General features: G+C 36.2%; 1 protein-coding gene across 9 annotated transcripts in view; it reads right to left on the bottom strand.

Moving 5' to 3' along the window:
- The window catches only part of ARB2A (ARB2 cotranscriptional regulator A), a 381,447-nt gene that overhangs the window by 291,805 nt on the left and 75,269 nt on the right, over positions 1 to 14,373 (bottom strand). For 8 of the 9 annotated variants that reach the window (XM_059694111.1, XM_059694115.1, XM_059694108.1 and 5 more), the window contains one exon: positions 1,393 to 1,458. The exons of the other annotated variant lie outside the window; for it this stretch is intronic. In XM_059694111.1, the coding sequence (XP_059550094.1) occupies positions 1,393 to 1,458 (66 nt within the window). The remainder of the gene's footprint in view (positions 1 to 1,392; positions 1,459 to 14,373) is intronic. 9 annotated transcript variants of the gene reach the window in all.

Raw genomic sequence — 14,373 nt, 5'->3', positions numbered from 1 at the left:
AAAGGAAAATAGTGATAAGAAAAAAGAAAAAATTAAAAAGCAAAGTTGTCAGTGTGTAATAAAAATGAGGCCATGGAGGTTTCTAGTCATGCATTTCCCAAAGAGTACATCTAAACATGCACAAATAAAAATGCCTCTTAAAGTCAGTGAGGCTTTAATGGAGCCCAGAATGCTATGGAAAAGGACATCTGTTTATCTTAGCTCTGGACTTCCCAGTAGGGGCCGGGCACTGTTTCTTTTTACTATTTGACTAAATCCCATTACCAAGAAATTCAGTCAATTTTTTGAGGAATGAAATGTTCGTAATTTAAATTCCACAGTAATCACTTTAAAACTGGAAAAGTACTTTTTTTCAGAAGATAAAAATGTGGTTTTTCAATTATAACATTTAAAATATTTTAAGGGGCTATAAATTAAGATAACCATGAGTAAGCCATGTTACTTAAACATCCCGAAATGTTAACTTAAAAAATATGAGAACATTAGAAAATTCAAGGTAATGAAACTGAATTATGTAATGGTACTAATGATTAAGGAGTACGGGTAGTATTTGAGCTGGTTATTGGCTAGTATCATATCAATTTGACACAGAACTCTGACTTTGCAATTGGTAACTATAACTTACTTGTATAACGTTAATGATAATTTCCATTAGCAAAATTTCTATATAATGAGTAAAATATTTTTCTCTTCATTAATTGAAGTTTGGAAATGGCTGTTCCAAGTCCATTTATCTTCAAACAATAATAATTCATTAAGCTGAGCTTTCATTAGGAATACATACTTATAAAGGTCATTCCAGTGTACTACCTCACTTCAAATAAGTAATAATAAATTATATCAATAAATGGGAAAGGGTAGAGAAGGGTGGTCCTTCTAATTATATTATCATTTTCAAAAAAGGATGGAAACCAGTCTTATTTTTGGGAAGGGGGGTATTAGTGTTTCTTACCTACATATATCTTATTATATTTTTCAATTACAGTTTACATTCAACATTATTTTGCATTAGTTTCAGGCATACAGCCTAGTGGCCAATCATACATCTTACCAAGTGCTGCCCTCTGTCACTTCAAGTACCACCAGGTACCACACACAATTATTACAATATCACTGGCTATATGCCCCATGTTGTACCTAATATCCCGTGTCTATTTTGTAGTATACCTTATCTCATTGTGCACAATACTTCTGAAGATTTTTACTTTTTAAAAACTATTGTACACAGTGAGATAAGGAATACTAACAGCAACTTAATATCATCTTTATCAATATCAAAACACTGGAACCTTAATATTTAAACTTATCACAGTTAACCTAAAACAAAAATCTTCTTCTGAATTGAAAACTATTTTATTTGGAAGTATGAACATTTTTAAAAATTGGACTTACTGGTATAGATATTTTTTTCAAATTACAGTCCTTTTCCAGAAGCTCATATACATACTTTGTGATGATCTAGGTAGGAAAGAAATAACACATTAAGATGCAATGTTGTTCATTATCAAATTCATATAAATTATTATCACTTATTGTTCTGAATGAGTATCTCTCTATTTTGGAATGTTCTTATACTAAATTAAGAGACTCCTTACTGATTACTTGTAATAGTTTATTTCTTGTTTCTGTGTGAATAACTATGAACCTTAATACTATGGATTAGGACCAGTTAATGTAAACTCATAAATAAGGACTTCCTATTTTTCAAAACAATACTCTGTGAGCATTTTTCCCCCCAGTTATTTCTGGAATCTGTTTCCCCTATAATTTACTTACAGATATTATATCTAAAACTAGTAGCCCGGTGCACAAAATTCATGCACATTAAAAGGGAATTAATTAGTGGAAATATTTTAATATTGCTATTTGCCCTTTCTCTATAATAGAAGTGTGAGAGATGAAAGGAAATTAGTAAAATGTATATGAAAATAATATATAAATTTATTAATAAATAAACAGTAACAAAAGGATATAACAACAACAGAGGCATGATATAAAAACAAAAAAAACATGATATAAAAACAAGTGATGCAATGACTGATAAAGTGATTAAACTTATTCTAATATCTCCCTGTACACCACATTAAGAGTGAAAACACTTTCAGAGTTCTTGACTAATTTCCCTTGTGATGAAGTATTTAGAACTTTAACTGTAACATCACATGCTCTTCAAACTCGAGAGAAAGCAACATATAACTGACCATGTGCGAAAACAGGTTCAGGTAGGAATATTCCTATCCTGTCTAGAGTTTGTCCTTGTGATTGATTAATAGTCATCACAAATGCTGGCATCATGGGAAACTGTCGTCGAATCAATTTAAATGGGAGGCCAGTGTCAGATAGGGACAAATCAATTCTTGGAATCAGAACAACCTCTCCCTCTGCAGATCCTGTTAATACTTTAGCTTTGATAATGTTAGGTCGTAATCTTTTGATAATAAATCTGGTACCATTACAAAGACCCCATTTACTATTAAGATTTCTCAATAGCATGATGATTGCACCCACTTCAATTTTAATTTATGACAGGACATTCCTGAAGGAGTAATACTACTAAGAAATTCGATGGGAAAATTTTCCTTTTCAGCATCATCTGTGGAATCAATGGAATCATCACTCATCACTCAAATATGTGTGAAAATCTCCATCGAGTATATCCAAAATTTCTTCATTTAATTTTTGAACGTGCTCATTTTTTGGACAAAGAATTGCATGTTTAGATATATTTTTAATATTATCTATAGATACAGTATTTCCAAAGGTAGCTTCAATAATAGATCCATTACAAATCATTTCACAGGGGATTTCAATAATATCCATTCCTAAATGAAAACTGCTATCAAGTTTGCCATCTCCAAGTTTTACTAACCATTAACTATAAACAGAATCCTCTGATCTCATATTTGTTGTAAGAGACAACTTTCTGAAACATTCCCAAACATTGCAGTACTTTAAACTTGTTTGTACTATGGCCGATCGCATAGCACAGTACAGTACTGAGACATTGTCGAAAATCCCCTCCAAGAAGGAGAACTTTCCCACCAAATACAACATTCAAATTCATAATTTCTCTTAGTAATCTGTCTATGGCATTATAGCATGACTGCATGCCATGGTGCATTTATCAATAATGAGAAGTTGGGCCTTTTTAATAGTTTTAGCAACTTTACTGTTTATATAGAGTCTAGAAATTGAAGTTTCATTTAATGGAATCGGTAATTTATATTGGGAATGAAAGGTGCTTCCACCGAGAAGTAAATTTGCAGCAATTCCAGTAGACGCTGTGGGTAAAATAGTACTACCATGACCTCTGATATAATGTACTAAAACTTCATAAAGATATGCCTCCACGGTCCGAGGGCCAGTTTCTGCCTCAAACCTTGCCCTCCCGGGAAACAGCTTGGGGGAGGGGTGAGGGGGTGGGGGGGGTGCAGCCCTTGGCAAGGCGACCCAGGACTCAGTGCACCCACGCTCCAAGGGCTGGTTCCTGCCTCAAACCTCACCCTCATAGGAAACAGCTCGGGGAGGGCACAGCCGTTTCCAAGACAACCCCTGCAGGACTGACTTCCTTCTGGTTGGTCGAGCCTTGGTCGTGACACTTTACACCACAGTTTTTATATAAATAGATAATACTGTTGTTACTCTGAATCGTAACACCTCTTTTGTATTCACTGAATCAAAGAGGGAAAGGTAGGAGGTAATTCTAAATTTAAAAAAAAAGGATTCAGCAAAGACAGGAACCAGGTAGTATTACTGTCCGTAACATGGGTAGGCAGAAACATGGCTACCCAAAGATGTCCACATCTTAACTTCCAGAACCTGTTAATGTGTTACGTTAGATCAACAGTTCTCAACCTGTGGGTCGCGACCCCTTTGGGGGTGGAACGACCCTTTTACAGGGGTCGCCTAAGACCATCAGAAAACACATGTATAAGTACATATTGTTTTTGTGATTAATCATTATGCTTTAATTATGTTCAATTTGTAACAATGAAATTGGGGGTCACCACAACATGAGGAACTGTATTAAAGGGTTGCGGCATTAGGAAGGTTGAGAACCACTGCGTTAGATGGTAAAAGAAACTCTGCAGATATGATTAATGTTAAGAATACAAGATGGGGAGATTATCCTGGGTTATCTGAGTGGATCCAATCTATAATCATGTAGCCTTAAAAGTGGAAGATTATGGAAAAACTGTGTCAGGAAAATGCAAACTGAGAAAGCCCTGATTGGCCTTGTTGATTCTCAAGATGGAAGGAAATCCAAAGATCCTAGGAGGAAAGGCTGATTCAGGGCCTGGAGCACAGAAAGCGCAAGGTGAGTCAGAAAATAAAATTTTGCACCAAAAAATAAGAAAATACTGAAAGATTGATGAATAAATATTAAAAGAACACAAAACTTGCTTGATGATAAGTCATCTGGCCAAATCTAGAATTATCTATGCATCAAAATAATGATAGCCATGGATTATATAATCCATTGAATAAAATAAGAATCAATGATTCCATAATGAAATAAATAAAGTAATAAGAAAAGGAGAAAGGAAGTTCTTTCCTGCAATAGTAAGTCAACTAATGCATACAGAAGAAATGACGGAGTTAGAGAATCAGCAATAGACTCTAAAATTAAAAGGTGGAAGTTCCATAAAGAACATAGTCTGAAGTATTTCCCCCCAAATTACTGATTAATCACAAAGAGTAAAATAATAGTAACTCTATGGTATGACCTGACATACATCACCAATATTGGAGCAAACCAAAATTGTGTACTCTTGATATCATGCATGGAAGATAAAGATCACATCGAAGGTACTTCTGTCAAAAAAAGCATTACCTAAATCTACTTATGAGAATACATATGACAAACTCAAATTGAGGGTCATTCTATAAATGTCCTATACTTCAAAAAAAAATGTCAATAACAAGGAAGTTTTAAAAAGACTAAGGAATGGTTCCACATTAAAGGAGAATAAAGAGATATGACAACTAAATGCAAAGTGTGAACCTAGATTTAGTCCTGGAGTTGAGGAATATCACTATCAAGTACATTATGTGACAATTAACGAACTTTCAAGCATGGCTTATAGATTGATAATACTGAATCAATGTAAAATTGCCTGATTCTGATAAATGCCCTGTAATTATGAAATAATATTCTTAGGAAATATGTACCAATGTATTAGAGGTAAAAGGTCATAAAATTTCCAACTTTTTTCTCAAATGGTTCAGAAAAAAATTATGTAATATGTAATCTATATGGTCTTTGTAATCACTCAACTTTTCTGTGTAAAATTATATCAAAATACAATGTTATTTAAAAATTTCCCATACCGTACAAATTCCTAGTTCAGGTGCTACTGAGACTGCCTGTATTTTCACAAGTATTTCAATGCACTAGTAGATGTGGCCAATGACAAACAGGGCAACAACAATTGGCTTTCATCAAAATATTTTAATTTCTTGAAATGTTAGAAGGCCACAGCTATTCTCAAGGATAATTTTCATCCATATTGCCTGTCAAAAGCAAAAGATTCACTGGAGCAAGTCCTATAATTTTCCATGTTTGTGACTATGCTCATCCCCCACCGAAAATTCTCTTAACTTTCTCATTTTTCTCCAACTGCTCAAAAAATAATTCAAATGCTACCTCCTACCTAAAGTTTTCACTGATCCTGCCAATAACTATGCCTTTCTTATGACATTTAGTGCTCCACAGTGATTACCTCACATTCTCATTTGCCCACCAAAGTGAGCCCTTAATAAATAAGAATTACATGTATCCTAATTTATTGTAGCAACAACCACACTGTAGATCCACATGAACAATGAATGAATGAAAAATAATTGGTAGTGCTCACAAAAATGTGACTTTTCAGTTTATAAAAACACACAAGCAATACATTTAAATTATTTTAAAAATTACTTTTTGTATTGAAAGTAAATTCACAAGGTTTAAACATGAAAACAGAACACAATAGACATTGAGAAGTCTCACTCCCACCCCTGTCTTCCTCCATTGTATACCCCCTCATTCTGACCCTTGCTGGTAATCTTACTAGTTTCTTATGCATTTTCCCGTGTTTCTTAGTGCAGTCTAAGCAAATAAAAATGTATTATTTCCCACTGTTTCTTAGAAAAGACAGAATACTGTTCATACTGTGTTACACAATGTATTCCTATCTTCTGAAGACCAAATACTGTGTTACTTATCATCTAAAAATTTATACTAATGATCTACTCTCTCAGAAATAGAGACCTTTATTCTACTTCAATAGTCATAGTATTTCATTGTGTGGATGTACCACAGTTTAGTAAAAATTTTAAAAATTATTTAATGCTTCACAAAAAATAGTCACTAAGAAAAACATACATAACCTTAAGCATTATTTCTTAAATCCTATGCAAATTAAGTGTACACAAAGTTATTACCTTGGAACTTAGAGATCATTTAAAATTATTTTTTCCACCCTGCAAGTTACCTAATTATTTTAAAAAGAAAACACTTTTCCCTTTTATGTCTCATTTATCTAAACATTTCATCCTAGCTTCCTCCTGGGTAGGGATGAAGAGAGAGTAGAAAAGGAGGAAAGATGGAGGGAGGAATATAGAGAAAGAAAGAGAAAGAAAAATTTTCTTAGTAATTAAGATTTAATATTATTCAATAATGTCAGTTTGGCTAAGCCTAAAAGAGCTCCTCTAGCATCTTTACATTAAAGAGACTATGATATGAATGGCAATGAGTTGTCTAATTAGAACTAAAGAACATTTACCCTGGGTGTATATCCTCTTAAGTCAGAACTACATCTTAAATTTCACTAAAATCATCTTCATCTTGGCTCAATTTTCCCCCTTTAAAACCTTTTATACTTCATTCTTAGTGAGTACATTCTAAACTTTAAAAAATCTTTTGAAGTAACTGCTCTTTCAGCATATCTTTGAAATAAAATTCATTCCTGCAACTTTCCATTAGCATTCCCTGGAGTCCAGTCTATATCCCCAGCTGTCCTTCATTTACATCAGCTTCAGATCATTTGCTCACACATTTTCCTTTTACCTGCTCTAAAGAAGAGACCTCCTTTAAGCCATCCTTAAATAGCTTCTTAAATAGCTTACCAGAGACATAGACTTATAAATGTGTCCAACTAACTACATGTATCCTTGCAGCGATTTCATAGGCACCTCAAATTCACTATGTTCAAACTGAATCCATCTACGTATGTCCAAACCTATTTCTCCTTAAGTGTGTTCACCAACTCCATAATGGCACTACCATCCACCTAACTGCTCGAGCCAAAAGCCTAAGTATCATGACTCCTTGTCCTTCTTTTATTCCTTACAATCAATCATCAAGTCCTTCAAGCTAATCTTGAAAGATCCCTAGTTCTACCCACCTCTACTAACACCATTCTAGTCTATTATCGGGTTATTATCTCTTCTTTGGATTACTTTTGAAGCCTCCTTCTGCTATATCTAATATAGCACAATTCCCTTCAGATCATATCTCCTGTTAGCAGACATGTTACCCCTTTAAAAATGCAAATCTGATAGTCTCCTGGTGCTATAAGGAAGGATAAGACCTGAGTCCTTAAATTCAGAAATGCCCTACCAGATCTGGCCCCTGCCTACTGCTCAAACTTCATCTTACAACGCTTTCCTCACTCTCTGTACTGTGTAATCACATTTCTTTTGAATTCGCAAACGCATAAGGAACTTTTCCACCACAGAGCCTTAGCAAATTGTGTTTCTTTGCCTGGAATGCTAGCCCATTCTCTCCTTGCCTAGCTTTAACACCTTCCTTGCCTGGCATTCCAACCTATTTCCCAGACATAGCTAAGAATTTTGAATTCCTCCTTCCCAACACTTAGGTTATTAATAATGTCTTTTCCAATATCTTTGCCACTGGACTTTAAGCTTTTGGAAGACAAGCAACTATATGTTCAGAGGTTTAAATCTTATTTCAGAGTATGAGATCATAACGATTCACCTCTAATACAATTCATGACATTTAAAAAATAAATTTCATACTATCGAAGACCTAACAAGAAAAATCTGGTTCTATTCTAAATTTCAGACATATAGACCAATGGAATAGAACAGAGAACCCAGAAATTGACCCAAACCACTATAATCAATTAATATTTAACAAAGGAGGCAAGAGCATACAATGGAATCAAGACAGTCTCTTCAATAAATGGTGTTGGAAAAATTGGACTGATACATGCAAAAAAATGAAAGTAGATCACCAACTTACCATACACAAAAATAAACTCAAAATGGATAAAGGACTTAAACATAAGATGGGAAACAATAAAAATCTTAGAAGAAGCCATAGGCAACAAAATAGCAGACATTTGTCGTAGCAATATCTTTACAGATACAGCTCCTAGGACAATGGAAACTAAAGAGAAAAGAAACAAATGGGACTACATCAAAATAAAAAGCTTCTGCACAGCAAAAGAAACCATCAACAAAACAACAATAGAGCACACTGCATGGGAAAACATATTTGCCAATGTTATCTCTGATAAGGGATTAATCTCCAACATTTATAGGGTACTCATACAACTTAACAAAAGGAAGATAAACAACCCAATCAAAAAATAGGAAACAGACCTAAATATATACTTTTCAAAATACGACATACAGGCCAAGAGACATATGAAAACATGATCAAAGTCACTAATCACCCGAGAGATGCAAATCAAAACAACAATGAAGTACTATCTCACACCTATCAGAATGGCTATCATCAACAAATCAACAAACGACAAGTGCTGGCAAGGATGCAGAGAAAAAGGAACCCTCCTTCACTGCTGGTGGGAATGCAGACTGGTGCAGCCACTATGGAAACAGTATAGCGTTTTCTCAAAAAAACTAAAAATGGAACTCTCATTTGACCCAGTGATCCCACTTCTAGGAATATATCCCAAGAAACTAGAAACACCAATCAGAAAGGACATATGCACCCCTATGTTCATAGCAGCACAATTATAATAGCTAAGATTTGGAAACAGCCTAAGTGCCCATCAGCAGATGAGCGGATTAAAAAACTGTGGTACCATCTACACAATGGAATACTGGGCTGCTGTAAAAAAGAAGGAACTCTTACCATTTGCAACAGCATGGATGGACCTGGAAAGCATTATCCTAAATGAAATAAGTCAGTCAGAGAAAGATAAATATCACATGATCTCACTCATTTGTGGAATATAATGAACATAAACTGATGAACAAAAACAGATCTAGAGACAGAGAAGCATCGATCAGACCGTCAAACCTCAGAGGGAAGGCAGGGGAGGGTGGGGATAAGGGGGAGAGATCAACCAAAGAACTTGTATGCATGTATATAAGCAAAACCAATGGACACAGACACTAGGGGGATAAGGGCACGAGCTGGGGAGGGGGGCCATGGGGGGGAGATAAGGACACATATAATACCTTAATCAATAAAGAAAAAAGAAATGAAAACACCTTTTGAATGAGTCCTATACAATTTCAAAAAGTAAACTCTGAAGGCATATATATTAGTCTAATGAAAACATACTAAAGAGATTAGTTGTCATTAAAATAGAAAACTTCTTAAACTGAAAAAGTATCTTAGTATTTTGGCTTAATAAAAGCAAACTAAAAAAAAATTACCTCAAATATATAATATGTAACTTCAGTGATATCTGAAAGCTATTTTATTATATAAAATATTTTGCTTTGGAGAGCCTCACCAGCTGGTAGCATTTGCCCAGAGAGACAGCTGTTTTTTTTTAATTTCCCTATCTCAGCACATTTCCAACTGTCAATTCTAACTGTATGCAATCCCATAGTGACAGAATACTTTAAGAAAAATGGCTCATTAACTGTAAATCTACGAAGTCCACTCTCTTCAGTGAATTCAAATTAAATCCACAGACTTGCTAGATCATAACAGAATTCCCCACACATTTTTGTTGTTCTTTTGCATTGCAGACTTAAAGTAAAATATTCACCCTATCTACTATAAAATATTTTGCTCAATTCTATAAATGCACTGACATAAAAATGTTAGTGGAAGTTTACTTTAAAAAATTATAAATTGCAAACCTATTTTAATAAAATAAGAACTTCCAAATGATTTTACAATGTAAGTGGCTCACAATTTTGCAGAGAGAATCGTTTGGACAATAATGCTCAAATTTTAAACGAATAGTTTCTTAGAAAATTACCCGTAACAACTCTAAGAGTACACTGATCACACATAAGAATCGAATCTATAAGAATCAAATGAGATAATATACATAAAAAAGCTTCAAAAAAGAAAATCAGTTTTTAAGTGCAAGGTGTTTTTACTATTGATACAAGTAAATCACCTTCATAAATTATTTGGAGAGAATTATAGCACATAAGCACAGGCCATCTGAGGCAGATGCATAACACACACACACACACACACACACACACACACACACACGCACGCACACCAGTCCTACTCTGAGTATATATCCAAAAGATTGGAAATAGGATGTCTAAGGTATCTGCATTCCCACATTCAGTGCAGCATTATCACATCAGCGAAGATAGGAAAACAACCCAAATGCCAATCAATGGATGCATGAATGGATACAGAAAATGTGCTATATACATATAGCTGAATATTGTTCAGCCTTAGAAAAGAAGGAAATTCAGCCATATGCTACAACTTGGATGAAACTGAAGGACATTATGCTGAGTGAAATAGTCAAACTCAAAGAAACAGAGAGTAAAATGGTAGCTGCCAAGGGCTAGTGAAGGGGGAAATGGGAAGTTGCTATTCAATGAGTATATCGTTTCAGTTTTATAAGATTAGTTAGCTCTGGAGATCTGCAGTTCAAATAGTGCTTATGGTATCAATACTGTTTTTGGCACTTAAATTTTTTTCAAGAGGATAGAGCTCATGTTAAGTGTTCTTACTACAATTATAAAAAAGGTGTCCAAATGTATACACACTATCAGCTGATAGCTCACTTTTGAAAAAGAAATGTATATTAATAAATACTGCCTTTATAATTATTCAAAGTGTGTGTGTACATTTTTAGGATTATACACACACACACACACACACACACACACACACGCATACATACATACTAGAGGCCCGGTGCACAAAAATTTGTGCACTCGGGGGGGGGGGTCCCTCAGCCTGGCCTATGCCCTCTTGCAGTCTGGGACCCCTCGGAGGATGTCCACCTGCTGGCTTAGGCCCGCTCCCTGGGGGATTGGGCCCAAGCTAGCAGTCAGACATCCCTCTGGCAGCTCAGCAGCCCTCGGGAGATGTCCACTTACTAGCAAGGAGCCGATCTAGCTGCAGTAGGACATCCTTAGTGCTGCTGAGGAGGCGGGAGAGGCTCCCGCCACCACCGCTGTGCTGGCAGCCATCAGCCTGGCTTGTGGCTGAGCAGAGCTCCCCCTGTGGGAGCACACTGACCACCAGGGGACAGCTCCTGCATTGAGCATTTGCCCCTGGTTGTCAGTATGTGTCATAGTGACCAGTCATTCCCAGTCCTTCTGCTGTTAGGGTCAATTTGCATATAACCCTTTTATTATATAGGATATATATATAGTTTATGATAAATATAAAAATCTCATAGCCCTGTCCCATATCATTACAAACACAAAAGATTTGCTGGAACTAAAAGAAACTTCTAGAGCAGTACAATGTTGGGCATGCAGTGATTTGAAGACAAAGTTACAGAAACTATGGTCCCTTCTTCATTTTCTTCCAAATGCTCTTCCCTAAATAGATGGACAATGCTTGAAGAATTATCACAAATGTGGAGACAAAGTCTCTTCTTAACTGACTGTAAGAATATTTGCAGACCAAGACTGTCAGCCCACATCACCTTTGGAACTACTCAGAAAATACCACTAATTAGGGATAATGTGACAGTTTTAATCTAATAATATATTATATAGCCGGAGTGGTGTGGCTTAGTGGTTGAGTATTGACCTATGAACTCAGGAGGTCAGGGTTCAATTACGATCAGGGAATATGTCCAGGTTTCAGGCTTGATCCCCAGTGTGGGGCATGCAGAAGGCAGCCAATTAATGATTCTCTCTCATCATTGATGTTTCTACCTCTCTCTCCTTCTCCCTTCCTTTCTGAAATCAATAAATATCCTATATAATAAACGCATAATATGCAAATCAACCGAACAGCGGAACAATAAGTTGGCAGGGGGTGGGGCAGGCGAGCAGAGCAGGCAGCGCCAGGCCAGCCAAGCTGCATGCCAGCGGGCAGAGGGAGGGGACGACAATGGGGGGGGAAGGGCAGCAACCAGCAGCAACGGAGGGGTGATGGGGGGTGGAGCCTCGCTGGCCAGCGCCATCCCCTGATCAGCGCCTGGTCGCCTCCTGCAGAGGGAGGCCAGCAGGAGTGGCAGGTGATCAGCCCACCCCATCGCCTCCCACAGAGGGAGGCCGTTAGCAGCAGCAGCAGGGTGATGGGGGCAGCGTGGTCCCCTGATCAGCCTGCCTGGTTGTCTCCCACAGAGGGAGGCCAGACCGTGGCTTAGCCATCAGTAGGACATCCCCTGAGGACTCCCAGACTGCAAGAGGGCGCAGGCCAGGCTGAGGAATGCCCTCCCCCCATGCCCCCCAAGTGCATGAATTTTCATGCACCGGGCCTCTAGTGTGTGTGTGTGTGTGTGTGTGTGTGTGTGTGTGTGTGTGTGTGTGTGTGTTGTGTGTGTGTTTGTATTTTCTATATCCCTCTGCCTATATCTACCTACCTACCTAAATGAATATACCCAAACATGCATACATACATATACAGTCTAGGCATTAAATAAGTTACTGTCCTTTGGAAAAATAAATTAATAACTTTCACCACAGATATACACAGGTTTCTAAAATATGAACAGATATCTTTATGAAATCATTAGAACAATGGGCAGCATCCTTTTTACATTTATGGGCAGTGCATTGTTTATGAAGCTAAAGTTTGTATGGGGTGCAGAGTGTTGGACTAGTTCTAAGGTTTAGGGATTGTGCAGTGTCACTGAGGCATCCCAAATAAACTCTCACTGGTTTACACATTCAAGTCTGAATTCTTGCACAGGACCCTCTAATATCTCAATTAAGATCAGCCTGCATTCTGGGATCCACTAAATTGTTCTATAACCATTGACTTACACTGCTACAAACCTGAAAAAGAAATTGCTTTCCTAAAGTGAAATTTTCCCATTTTACTATTCTTTTCTATTCAAGGAACTGATGCTTTGAAAATGTTTCTCATTTACAAATATATAAATTTGTGATTATTTTCTAAGAAATAATTATGATCTGAGATAACTTAGTAATATCCTGTTTGAAAGCAAACAAAAGTAATTCTTAACCCTCCACATAAAGTGTTCTTCCCTGATTACAGCAATAAATACAACACTGCTCAATGTGAAGCCCAATTCATGCTCTCTGTCAGGTAGTTTGTTGAGTCAACAAATATTTCTTGAGAAGCTACTATGTGCCAGTCATTGATCCAGGCACTGGGGTTATAGAAGAGAAAATACAAACATCTGCTCTCAGGATACAGATACTAAAAGCAAACAAATAAATCAGATAGCTCTTTATTACTTCACAGACTACATAATTCCTGACTGAACCTTTCACCTCTAGTTTCTGTGTGACAGGTAGATCTGCCAGCTATTTCTACTCCCAACTGTCAACACTCACAGTATATTTTCCTAGCAAATCCACCATTACTAAATATAAGTTGTTAGAGTGACTTATTGTCAAGCTCCAAAAGATATCTAGCTCAGACAATTTAGGATTTAGCAAACAAATATTCTATTTGATAAACTGGTTGTATCCCTCAGTTGATTTTAACATTTAGTCTAACATGAAGACAAATACTCAAGGAACTACATGGGAAATTAGTACAGGTGAACCCCGATTATGTTTTTTAAGAACTCTGACATAGCTTCAACTAGTTATTCTATATTCAAAAAGACATTCAGGACCCTAAGCAAAAAAGTATATACAGTCTTTTTATGTAATACAGTCTACATACTTAGCAAAACCAATGCCTGCAAACATTTTCACAAACTGCTCTTCCCTCCCTCAAGTTACATCTGCTCTCCCTCCTAGAAAAAGTTACTTCTGAAAAGGAGTATATGATTTAAAATATTCGACTTTTTAATTCAAGACTGAATAATCTCATGCAATCAGTTAACCTCTACCTCAGAATATTTCATTGGTAAAAATGGCCAAACACAAAAATCAATATATAGTCAATGGCTTATAACAATTTTAGTTAAATTATTCCATAAAACTTTCAATAATGTTATATTGACCTCAAATACTTATTCTGAATAAAGTTCCAGAATTCTTTCTAAATCTCATAACACTGTAAAATAATCAGAATCCCTC

The sequence above is a fragment of the Myotis daubentonii genome, chromosome 4, assembly GCF_963259705.1.
Source record: "Myotis daubentonii chromosome 4, mMyoDau2.1, whole genome shotgun sequence".
NCBI classification, from domain to species: Eukaryota; Metazoa; Chordata; class Mammalia; order Chiroptera; family Vespertilionidae; genus Myotis; species Myotis daubentonii.
The sequence above is the reverse complement of the archived record's forward strand: the minus strand, read 5'-3'. Positions and strand labels throughout refer to the sequence as shown.